The 12,124-nt window shown below is 40.0% G+C and overlaps 2 protein-coding genes across 2 annotated transcripts; one reads left to right on the top strand and one right to left on the bottom strand.

Annotated features, from left to right (window-relative positions):
* On the top strand, positions 1 to 7,855 carry LOC119727503 (transcription initiation factor TFIID subunit 7-like). The gene is made up of 14 exons (XM_038199393.1): positions 1 to 173; positions 818 to 985; positions 1,400 to 1,556; positions 1,902 to 1,980; positions 2,199 to 2,251; positions 2,444 to 2,524; positions 3,381 to 3,501; positions 4,338 to 4,396; positions 5,155 to 5,227; positions 5,923 to 6,000; positions 6,225 to 6,425; positions 6,809 to 6,918; positions 7,092 to 7,151; positions 7,491 to 7,855. Exons 2-14 carry the CDS (start codon positions 837 to 839, stop codon positions 7,524 to 7,526), a joined length of 1,257 nt encoding a protein of 418 aa, XP_038055321.1. The 5' UTR covers positions 1 to 173; positions 818 to 836; the 3' UTR covers positions 7,527 to 7,855.
* A 411-nt stretch (positions 7,856 to 8,266) lies between these two features.
* On the bottom strand, positions 8,267 to 12,046 carry LOC119727504 (protein FRG1-like). The gene is made up of 8 exons (XM_038199394.1): positions 11,865 to 12,046; positions 11,511 to 11,584; positions 10,622 to 10,747; positions 10,156 to 10,328; positions 9,695 to 9,799; positions 9,268 to 9,359; positions 8,744 to 8,854; positions 8,267 to 8,368 (listed from the first exon to the last, which is right to left on the bottom strand). Exons 1-8 carry the CDS (start codon positions 11,930 to 11,932, stop codon positions 8,332 to 8,334), a joined length of 786 nt encoding a protein of 261 aa, XP_038055322.1. The 5' UTR covers positions 11,933 to 12,046; the 3' UTR covers positions 8,267 to 8,331.
* Positions 12,047 to 12,124: the final 78 nt, after the last annotated feature.

Raw genomic sequence — 12,124 nt, 5'->3', positions numbered from 1 at the left:
ATCCCGTAAAAATATAGCCTGTGAGGAATGTTTCCATAGAGGGCGCCAGTTATGTGCACTGTTTAGCCGGCCGTCTGTAATGTCTGAGTACAATTTGTACTTTTTTTTGTAGTGTGTTGATGTTTTTTGATCAGTTTTCGGTTTGATCGGAATTGGGCCACTGTCATCATTTGGTAAGACTAACTTGGGAAGAAATGTTGCAACCCGACGCCACCTAGGGCTTAGGCCTTAGCCAGTCAATGAGTCATGCCAGTCATTGCAAAAATGATGATATTGATGAATCTGGGACTGAGTGAGAAACATTTTCAATTTTGTCAGGAAATACTTCAAATGTTTTCTCGACTCTCCATAGACTTTGTACACAACAGCTGAAATGGCGTCAGGTTGCAACAATTTGTCCAATTGTAATTTGTAGTGGGGGTGGGAAAGGGGGGGGGGGGGGGGAATACAGATTACAATGCCACCCTTTCCCACCATGAGGAATCGATACTAGGAAGCCCCTAGTACCATGGCCAAGCATGTCATTGCAGGAAGGATAATTTTTTGGGTCATTTTTTTGGTTAAGGGTTGGTGATGGCTACATTTGTGCTTGTGGAATCATGTATCATTCCCCCCCCCCCTTGAAAAGTGGCAGGGGATGGGTACGGCAGGTCGGAGAAGTAAATCCCCCCCCAACTCAACCCAACCGCCCATTTGCCGCTTCACAATTCCTTTGTTACTTGTTGGGTAAAGGTCAATAATTATATGATAAGTAAGCCCCACTTGATTTTTTTAATCGTCTTAATTACAAAATACAATTCTACTTCACATCCTGCAGTCATACAGGTCCAGTCATAATGAGTAGCAACAGCAGTAAGACAAAGAATGTGAGCAAGGCTAAAAGTCGACCATCTGCCACGGCGCGACGTCGCTCACCGGCAAGTAGTCGACCTGGTAGCAGGCCAGGTAGTAGGCTTGGTGGTAATCGTGGTGGAAATGGCAGTAGGTATGTGTGGCAACGTTTAAATTAAGCCCCTCTTTTTTCCCTAAATATCCTTCAAATAGTTGCCCAGCAAAAAGCTACACATGTTTTGTATATTCATTTCACAATTTTGTGCTGCACAAAGTTTTCATTAAAAAAGGAGTTCGAACAAATTTTTAAGATAATAGTAAACAAACTTCATAAGAAATATTTCAAAAGATATCCAAGATATAAGTTTGTATATAAATAAACTTGTCACAGAAACGTTGTGCACATTAAACCCTAAAGAAAAGTTAGAATGGGCTAGCTGGCAGTACCAATCTTTCGAAATCCATTAAAACAAGATGTCAAATTAAAAAAATCTGGAGTTACTGTCAAGATTTTCCAAGCATTTTTCATATTTGTAAGTGAAATGTCCGTGAAACTATGTATCAATAGGTCTGGGACGCCGAAACCGAAAGGCAGCAACAGCGGCCGATCGACGCCCAGCAGTAACAGGCCTGCAGGAGCTGGGACAAGAGTGAACCCAGCAATGCAACGCAGGGAGGAGGGTTTACCAGAACTGGAGAATCACTTCATTCTTAGAATGCCTCAGGTAAGATGGCTGGTGGTTAGAAATGGTGAGTTTGAAATCAAAATTGCAAAGTTAAACAGTGCAGAATATCTTGAATAATATCTCAAAAGTATGGTGGCATTACCGGGGGAAGGGGTGGCAGTGGGTACTGGCCCCTCCAATGAAGGCTACTCCTTCCCCCACCTTGTGCCCAACGTACCCTGGCTCAAACTTTGGAGAGAGAAAAAAAGGCTTCGTCGCCTTTAACTTTAAAGTTGTCCCTTCCAGAATGTGTCATCCCAGATTGTCCCCTGTTATGCTTTTGCCAAAATACTAGCCTTTATTTTTGATTTTTTTACAAATTTTTCGCTGTTTTGTTTTTCGTAGAGTGCTGCGGGTGACCTAAAGAAGATTGTGAATACAGGCAGCCAAATCTTGAAGGACAAATTGGCCATTGAAATCATGGGTGAGTTAAGTTGTAAAATATCGAAGTTTTATCAATTTAAGCTGTAGAAAGGATGACTTCAGGGTCTCTTCAACAACCACAAAACTGTCAATTTAATGAAAAAAAAGCATCTTCATCTGTTCTCTAGAATGTTAGAGATTCTCTGTTTACAAATGTGTGCTTTTTCAAATTCAGGAGGTTGTGTTAATAACCATTGTTACTCTTTTTTCTCGTTGCAGGTGACATGCGCCATGGAACAGTCAAGTTTAATGATAATGTCTTCTCTGCCAAAGTATGTGAAAATAGGGCTATTTTCTAAGCTAAATATTAGTCATATTATGTCAACTTTCACAAGTTGCATATCGTTTCATGAAGTAAAGAGCTGATTTGTTCAGTGATAATTATTTGTTTGTGGCTCACTAACCAAACCCTCTATAAAAGACAGAAATCAAAGGTGTGATTATTTCTTTTTCTCACTTTTCAGTTGATGGACTTGCCCTGTACAGTCGAATCTCACAAGACCATAGACAAGAAAACGTTTTGGAAGACGGCAGACATTTGTCAGGTATGACCACTTACTTTTCTCTTTCTTTGACGTTATTTTAGCAACAATGTACAACAGATTTTGGAATATTCAAGTGATTTATAATCTTTGGTTAAACTCTGCTAGTGTAACTCTTACTGAAGTGCCTCCCTTTCACCTAGTAATGTAGTTGAGTCAATCATAACTTGTCCATCACAAGTCATCCAGTCCCAAGTAAAGTCACAAGCTATTCAAACAGACTGACAAAAGCGTTGCTTTGTCATTGTTTTTCGCCTGTTACTTGTGACTGCACTTGTGAAATGACTTGTGACTAATTGTGACCGGACTTGTGATGGACTTGTGATTGACTTGTGACGGACATGTGATGGACTTGTGATTGACTTGTGATGGACTTGGGATGGACTTGTGATGGACTTGTGATGGACTTGTGATGGACATGTGATCGACTTGTGATGGACATGTGATGGACTTGGGATGGACTTGTGATGGACATGTGATGGACTTGTGATGGACTTGTGATGGACTTGTGATGGACATGTGATGGACTTGTGATGGACTTGTGATGGACATGTGATGGACTTGGGATGGACATGTGATGGACATGTGATGGACATGTGATGGACATGTGATGGACATGTGATTGACTTGTGATGGACTTGTGATGGACATGTGATTGACTTGTGATGGACTTGTGATGGACTTGTGATTGACTTGTGATTGACTTGTGATGGACTTGTAATGGACATGTGATTTACATGTGATGGACATGTGATTGACTTGTGATTGACATGTGATTTACATGTGATTGACTTGTGATTGACTTGTGATGGACTTGTGATTGACTGGACTAACACTGCCTCATTGCATTTTGCATCAGATGCTGGTGTGTAGCACAGAGGAGCAAGCAATTGAGACAGAACAGAAAGAGAAAGAACAGGAAGAGAGAGGTTTGAAGAGAACAGAACGAGTGGATAAGAAATTCATCCACAACCATGGAAGTGAGTACTTTGGAAAGGTTCGGTTTATGGCTATGGATATCCACTGTAAGGCCAAAAAAAAATATTCGGTCTCTGGTCAGACCAAAGTTCCGGAATTGACGCGGGGACGCGGCTTTTTTTTTTTTTTGGCTTTTTTTTTTTTTCTTTAAGCTTGGATTGCTATTTGGTGTCCTCGTGTACATTGGCGTCCTCCATAATTTGCCTTGGTGCTCTCGATCATTTGCCTTGGTGCAATTTCCCATTCCTTGTGCTCTTTGTTAAAAAAAATTGAGGAGGTGCGGCAATAGAGGGCGCTGTTGGAGCTACCGCGGAACATCTTGGGAAAAAAAAGATTGACGCGCATGATTAAAATCGACGCGCGCGCTGACCAGAGACCGACTTATTTTTTTTTTTGGCCTAACGTGTATGTGTCAAAACTGAGCCATAGCTTAAAAAAGGGGTAATTCAGACATGCTTCACAGCAATGCTTAGCTGCACTGTAGAGGCCCTAGGACTCTTTGGTCGACAAACTTCATTTCAAGGACACACTTCCATTTCACGGAGAGTGTGCAAACTTGTAAACGTCACCATAAACAGCGCCACCTAGTGTCAAATTCTGTCCAGTCCCCAGACTATTCGCCCCATCCACCCCTGCCTTTATTGGAAGATGTCTGAACTATCTAGGCAATAAAATCTTTTAAAAAATCTTTAGCCCCCTTGTGGTTCTGTAGAAGTTTATGAAGATGACACCTCAATCAAATTTGTCTAGCCATGCCCTTCTCTATTGTCTGCGTATAAAAGAGTTAATCGCGCTAAATTTCACTGAATTTGTGGACGTTTTTCTATGTGCATTGCAGTCACACCCTCATTGAAGAATGTCCGAAAGAGAAGATTTAGAAAGACGGCCAAGAAAAAGGTATGAACTGCTTATAAGCATCTTCAATCTTTTAAATATTTCTATGCGTAGACTTTCCCTGATGCTCCACTCTTTATATTGAAAGACAAATTTGTCTGTGTACATGGCCTGCAATTTTTGAATATAACAATTCCATTGTATTTAAAGCTATAGTCCATCATTTGCAGCTATCCGAAAAGTAACTGGCGTAATTATTGTTGAAAAACATACTTGGTTGAAAGATAGTAAGGGGACTAAGCTCCCTGTGAAATTATTCTTTCTGGCAAGCTGTCATTTTGAAGTAATCAACGAAAGAAGGCATTTCCAACGGTGCTTCTTAAGACGCACCGTAGGAAATTTAAATTAGTAGTTCGTTTTGTTATTTGGCGAAGCGTGCGCAAGCATTGGCACGACGCACACGCACGCGGGGTTGCTATAATTCGTCGGATCAGTGCGCGACATCGCGTAGCTGCAATCGGCTCAGTGAGAACGTGTCTCGGACGCTGAATTCAGGCCCAATTCAAAACATGATTCAGCAACTTTTGATTTGAAATTGAGATCCTAGAATGCTGTTTTTCTCGGAGTATACAGCTGAAGCTGGGCTGAAACTTCATCAGGTTAGTTGTTCAGTACCCTTCTTTAGATTTTGAGGACTTTTGTTGCTTCAAACGAACAAAATGCACAAGTTACAAATGATGGACTATATCTTGAAGATCTTAGCTTTCAACCTCAATCTCAAGCTAGGACATTGCATTAATTGTGTTGGTTTGCTATGGCAGTATATTGAAGCCCCTGATGTAGAGGAAGAGGTCAAGAGGCTACTGCGCATGGACAGCACCGCCATCAAGATTCGTATCCTCTCTAATATAATTCAGTAATTTTCTACAAAGAGAAATGAAACCATACCCAACTCATGGATGGTTTGTGCTCAAATACCGCAAGGAATTGATCATGTGTACACATTTTATTTGACTAGGTGGTTTTTTAAAAAAAGTTTTGGTTGTAACTGTTTGATGAGTTTGATAGAGCTGACATATTAGGCCAAAAAAAAAAAGTCTCCGGTTTCTGGTATGCGCGCGCGTCACCGTAGCCATGCGCGTCGGCAAAATGAAAAAGTTTTTTTTTCAATGAAAGATGATGTCTCAAAACCGCCAAACTCACTGGTTTGACTGGAATCCTGCTGCTGCACAATTTTAACGTGTTTTTAGATTGGGTTATGGTCGAGAATAATCTTTATGTGGCCTCTCTGGACTCCCATATATTTGCACTAAGTTTAGTCGGGCACCATTTGCTGTCATCAGCCGACATTTGAAGCAAAAAAATCTGGTAAAAAAAAAAAAAAGCCGCGTCGCCGCACCACTTTTTGGGCAAGCTCCATACCAGAAACCGGAGACTTTTTTTTTTGGCCTTAGGTTCCATGGAAACCAAAGATTTTGTTCAAAGTTGTCTTTCAACAGAATATATATTAACATGGGATTCAATTTTGATTTGAGTAAAAATTAATTTAAGATTAAGTTCCTGAATGATGGCCATTTGCTGCTAACCAGGATGGGAGGTTTTAGCAGAGGAAGATGTCAAAGATGAGAATCGAAACGAAAACATGCCAGGTGTATCCCATGGCTCCGGTGAGTTCTTAATTAAAAAATAAACGAATTAATAAATAAATTAAAAAAATCATGTTCTACTTCAGTATTTCCAGTTGGTTTTGAAATTAAAGGCCTCTGTGATTCTTGAATAAGAGAAGACAAAGCTGGAGTGCAGGCAAGGGTTAGAAATGTCTCTCTCCCCCTCCCAATTATCATTAACGTCCCCTTGATGATATCTTTATCTCTTGGTTATCCTTTCCTAGCCGAGGGAGATGACTTGACCCGCATCTTTGGGGATGTGAGCAGCTCCGAGGACGATGATGAAGACATCAACATCTTAGACATGGACGAAGACACCAGGGACTCGGGGATGCTGGGGGAGGAGCCAGGAGAAATGGAGGAGGAGTTAGAGGAGATGGAAGACGAAGATTCCAAGACGGGAATGGAGGAGAGCGAGCAGCCAAGTAAGTCACCGGAGACTTCCAAGATGTTTCGTTGATAATTTGCACATTTCCAGAAAATGTGGTTAGATCATTTTGGTCCAAACTTACAGCTTCCCCATGTTGTACCAATCTAGAGCTCCTGTGATTTTTTTTTACAAAATACATTTATTCTTCATGTATTTCTGCTCAATATCAGTATAAGGATAAGCAAAAAAATGGATTAGAGTGAGATTTGAACCCATGTCGGCTAGAATACAATACCAGTGTTCAACCAATTAGAGCTATCAAAGCACTATGTCGGCAGTCCCTATACTTTTTCAAGTTCTACATTCATGAACGCTTGCCAGAAGCCATTTTTTTCCTGACAGTTTCATTGATATTTTTTTGTACTGGAATCATTTCAGATGAGTTTGTGAATCGCCTGGATGAGTTGAGGAAGGAGTTGGTGGAGTTGGAGGAGAAGCAACGAGCCTTGGAGGAGTCCATCGGCACGGTGGATAACATGCTACTCAAGGTAAGCAACTCATTGCAATAAAAAAAAACCTGGGGTAAATTTCATACTTTACTAATTTGCTGAAAATCAATTCTTGACTCTTGTGATTTTCATTATTTGTTGAGGGATATTTTGCTAGGACTTCATGAGCTGAACGTCTCAATTCTGTAATTTTTTTCCCATTTTTATTACAGGATCGGTTCCAGTCACAGCTCGACAGTGTCCTAGAGGATGTCAAGATTCGACAAAAGGAGGTATGAAGCAGGATAGCTCTATACATCGATACCAAATTGCACAATGTCTAAATTTGTCGTGAATAAGTGGCCTGTATTTTCAGAGGTTATGAATTCCATTCGCTCTAATCAGTCTAGGCGTCCCTTTGAAATATTCCAATCGAAATGTGTGCGTCTACTAGTTATACCCTTTAATCTTAACTTTCCCAGGAACTTTATAATCCCCTAGGTTTTAGAGAATTTTGCAGGATTGAGGAAGGCAGAGCCCCGTCACTTTTAATTTACATAAAGTCTGATGCCCCCTCCTTGGAGGAACGGTTGCCACTTTGAAATTTTATTGGCATTTTTTTTCTTTTGCAGGTTGAGACGTTGGAAGTTCTAATTGGTGATGGCTGAAGCGTTATCACAAACTCAGTGAACTGTTTGTCAAGACATACTTTACACTTTCTTATAATTTATTGCTCGCCTGGTGGACAGCTCGACAGTTAGGCCACGACATTAAGACCAGTTATGGGAAAGCATGGAGAAAAAGTTTTCTGGTATTAAACTGCAAATCGCATGCAAGTTGTACCATTAAAACATAGGATTTTTCCCCTTTGTTTTTAATAAGCACTCATTCCCCGAATAAGGAAAAATATTGGGAAGGGGTAACAAAAATACTGAGCTAAAGAATCGCATGTTACAGGAAATGTTGTGAGAGTCATTTTTATTCACATTTCTACAAACACCAAATGGATTCTTACTACATGTACAAGTCTAAAATAATGAAATATAAGGAAACTTAAAACTCTGCGCAAATAACCCAGCATGATTTGTGCTTCCCAAGAAAAGACATCCAAATATAACAGAATATTAAGATTGTGTCTAATCAATGATCTCAGAATCGGACAAAGTGTCGCTGATCTGCACATTTACCAGTGTGTGATTCCACATTTTAAACTGTCTTAGGCAGCATAAACAATCCCTCTGGAAACACATTACATGTGATTCCTGAAATCGTCTGCATTTCCCAGAGTAGTCATTCTGTATTTGTCATCATCGTGCACATTTAACTTCTGAACAAGCAGTAGTATGCACAACATTTATGCTTACATTTTGTTGTGCAGGAATTCTTATATGTAAGACATTCCATGACAAGTGGAAATAAATACTTGGTAGTTATTAAAAAGAAGTTTACAAAGTCCTTGTCTGGTGATGTTTGCTATTTGCAGTATCTATCAGCTTTCATCTTCTCTCTCCTGTCGAAAAGAAACAGAAACAAATGGAAAATTTGTCACTATTTGAAGACCTTTTGGAAAGAAACCATCTTATTTCTAAAGCTACAATGAGGCGCTTGAGAAATGACTTTTTCAGTCGCAATGCTGTGAATTTCTCTGGAAAAAACTTTTAGTCTATACTTCTCAAGATGGAGATATTAGTATTACAAAATTCAGCGAGACAGGAGTTTCCCAAAGGTGAATGAAACTTGGAGTAGAGCACTTCATTATTCCTTTAAAGCTGGAGAAAGAGACAAGATGCCCAGAAATAAGGTTCAAGAAAAAGGGCTCCAAATTGCACTTGAATTAAAAAAAAGTGACCACCATTTTGAATTTCACTGTTCACTCTTTACCCACCTGTCCAATAATGTTTCGTGGAGTTTGCCTGTTACTCTTGCTTGCTTGAGGTTGTATCTGTCCGACTCATTCACCCGCAGCTTGTGGTCCTGAAAACTCTGGTATTTTTTCCTGCCAAATAAGAGGAAAAAAAGAGCAAACAAGGTTTTAGATGTTAATCTTAGATGTAAAAATACTGAAGGCTTTCATTCCACTTTTTCCAATGAAGTACGACTTCACCACTTCTGAGTCCTAACCCTGCTGAATCCAACAGGATCCAACTATATCACATACCCGATGGAGCCTGTTGGATTGACCCCTTGTGTACATTCCTCATGCAAAATGTTGGATTCAGCAGGCAACTGAACCGCATTATAACGCATTGTTGGACTCTGTTGGATTCAGCAGACACCTGAAAATGAGGCACAGTGGATTGAGCAGGAAAGTCCGGTTGGACTCTGTTGGATTTAGCAGGGTAGTCCTGAGCAAGTACTAGGGGGTTAGGGTTAAATTAAGGCATCTTTTTCTTTTTACAAGGAACTTACACATAGCTGACTTCACACGTCTCAATGTCGCCTTTGTCCTCGGATGGTCTGTTGTCTTTCTTTTTCTTGACGAGCGGTGCACAGGAACGGATCTATGAAAGACCGAAGAAATATAGTAGAAAAAAGTATACGTAACATGACATTTGATGAATACAATGGCAGAATATTGAGCCTTCAGGAAAACCTTTCTTAAAAAAAAATATTTTCATTCTCTCCATTTTTCTTTTAGTTTTTGGCCCATTTTCAAGGCTGCTGTAAATATCCAAAGTAATGGTTCATTAAAGGTCTCCTAAATTGACTTAAGCCGCTTCCGTAGTACTAGGCTACGGCTCACAATTACGCATGTCCCTATGGAAGCAGCTAAAGCCACTTCTCATAAGTGTGTGTTATTGCAAGCCACAGCAGAGTCATTCAAACACAGCCTTACCTTGATCATCTCTGCTGGCCCTGCTGTGGTGCTGGATGCTACAATGTCATCATGCTCGTTACAACACAAGAAACAATTGTTACACCCCATCAAAGCCATCTTGCCCTGCACAGTAAACAAAAATACACAAGGTCTTGTAAACAATAACAAACGCATTTGTTCACTGAAGCTTTTTGTACATTTCACAAACTTCTTAAGAAAAAGAACTCGCTTTCTTCATGAGTTACTAAAAGGTGCTAACACTTGTTGACGGATTCCCGACCCATCCGTACTTTCAAAATAAATATCAACATGTTGACTAGCAAAGATTTCTGAAATGTAAGAGAATGAACAGTGTGTATGAACCAGTGGAATCAAATCTGCCTCAGTCACCTTCTTCAGTACGCTCTAATGTTCTCTATTCAGTTAGCAACCACATGACTCCCCCCCCCCCCCCCAAAAAAATTGAAATACTGAATTACATCCTGAAAAATTGGTTCCCACTGCTCCCTTAGCCCGATGGCGTCTGATTGACCTACGACTCTCCTGTCATAGTCCACAGATATGTACTTCTCAAAACCAGTCTTCAGGGCAATCTTTGTGTCGGAGACAGGGATTGCTGTCAGCTGCTCTGGTGGGGCCGGCCCTTCTTGAGCTGAGGGTTTGAAATCACAAAAATGTCATTGAAATCACAACTTGATAAGTATATTAAACACCACAAAATGCACCAATGCAGAAAACTGGATGTGGAGTACTGACTTTTGCTGTTAACGTTCATGTAGACTCATTTTAAGCATTTCTACACAGTTTTGTGACATAATGATGTCAGTAATGTCTGTTGTCGCACTTGTTTTTGGTAAGTTTTCAGTCATGTCAGTCATCAGTGATTTCTTTTGAGATGGAGCCAAGTACATCACCTAAATGACAAGAGCTGATATTTTCACTTACAATTTCTGTGAGGTGCTCCAAGCGTGAACGTGCCGGTATCCTGCGCAAACATAAACGCATTAGGTGCCATCTCGATGACAATGTCACCGGTGATCTCTTCAAAGTTTCTGACAGTCCACCAACCACCTGCAAACATAACAATGTGCATGATATTGGCAATGATAAATATATAGTCGTGTTCCCTAACGTGGCGCACTTCGAAGCTTACCCAACTTTCCTCGTGTAGTGCTGCCAAACCTCTTTGTTGATAAACCTCAAATTCATGCAGTGAAATGCTGGTACTTTTACCTTATTAATGTTTGCTATTTAACCTCTGTGAACAATTTCAGTTTCATAAAATTTAATCCGAAATGCAAAAACGGTCGCGTCCGGAAATTGGGCACAAATTAGCGGAGTGTTCCCTAACGTGGCGCACTTGAATAAATCTCAGAAAATTCCAAATTAACATTTAAGAATTTCTGTAAACTTGATAAATTCTGATAAATCATTACTATCTTTACTTACAAACCCAGCCAGATGTTTGTCAGAAAATTATTTTCTTATTTTTCGGGGCATTTTCAAAGGGTTCACTTTGCACTTGAAAATAAAATCGGAAAATCACGCCAAAATAATTTTTTCTTTTAACTTTGTAACGGGTAAATGAACTCGCGATTTATGAACGGGAGTGTTTAGAACTTGATGAAATTTCACTTTCTGTGAAATTTCAGTTAAAACTTTTGCTCTAGCTAGGCGCTACAGGCGAAAAATAAAAGTGCGCCACGTTAGGGGCCGCGCCACGTTAGGGTACATCAACAATACAATACATGCAGGCCTACCGCCACTTTAAATTATGTGCAATTGAGTTCAGTTTAACTTTAAAGACACAACATTTATCTGTTATTTGTCTCACCATGGGCCTCTGCATCTGGTAATCGCTCATCTTTCTCTTCTTCTCGCTTTCTCTTCTTTTTCTTGTGTTTTGAACTGCAGAAAAGGCACACAACCATGACAACTTCATGAACAAATGAAAATCAGGAAATTGAAAACACCAGAATCAATGAATCAGTATCATCATGATCACAACTAGCTTGAGTAACTCCAGCTTAACAAGCTCATCAGGAATTGTGAGTTCCTGATGAGCTTGTTAAGCTGAGCTTGTTAAGCTGGAGTTACTCAAGCTAGATCACGACACAACTTTTTAATTCTCGCAGTCGCACCAGAAAAATAACGCAACTAATTTATCAATATTCTTGAAATCTTGTACCTTTTGTGACCTGAAGTGTCGCCTTTTAGCTTTAGCTTCCCTCCCTTCACAGAACTGTACTCGGCCATTTCAGGGTTTTAATTATTTTATCCTTGACCACAACAATATATTTGCGATATTATCAGTGTAACTTGTTAGAGTTTTTGTGCAGTTTATAATTATAGCTAGACGTAGACGATCGAGGGAATATCGAGGACCAGTAAATGTGAAGAGCGCCCGCTTTATGTTGTTGATGATTACTTCTCGTAACCTTTGAACCT

This window comes from Patiria miniata, unplaced genomic scaffold (assembly GCF_015706575.1).
Source record: "Patiria miniata isolate m_02_andy unplaced genomic scaffold, ASM1570657v1 HiC_scaffold_20, whole genome shotgun sequence".
In the NCBI taxonomy this organism is placed as follows: domain Eukaryota; kingdom Metazoa; phylum Echinodermata; class Asteroidea; order Valvatida; family Asterinidae; genus Patiria; species Patiria miniata.
This window is presented reverse-complemented; position numbering and strand designations above follow the sequence as displayed.

Coding starts and splice junctions, on each gene's coding strand:
- LOC119727503 (XM_038199393.1), top strand. CDS start 837: ATGAGTAGCAACAGCAGTAAGACAAAGAATGTGAGCAAGGCTAAAAGT. Junction 2,252..2,443: donor ATAATGTCTTCTCTGCCAAA/GTATGTGAAAAT, acceptor CTCACTTTTCAG/TTGATGGACTTGCCCTGTAC. Junction 6,919..7,091: donor TGGATAACATGCTACTCAAG/GTAAGCAACTCA, acceptor TTTTTATTACAG/GATCGGTTCCAGTCACAGCT.
- LOC119727504 (XM_038199394.1), bottom strand. CDS start 11,932: ATGGCCGAGTACAGTTCTGTGAAGGGAGGGAAGCTAAAGCTAAAAGGC. Junction 9,800..10,155: donor GGGAACCAATTTTTCAGGAT/GTAATTCAGTAT, acceptor TTTACTGTGCAG/GGCAAGATGGCTTTGATGGG. Junction 8,855..9,267: donor ACGTGTGAAGTCAGCTATGT/GTAAGTTCCTTG, acceptor CTTATTTGGCAG/GAAAAAATACCAGAGTTTTC.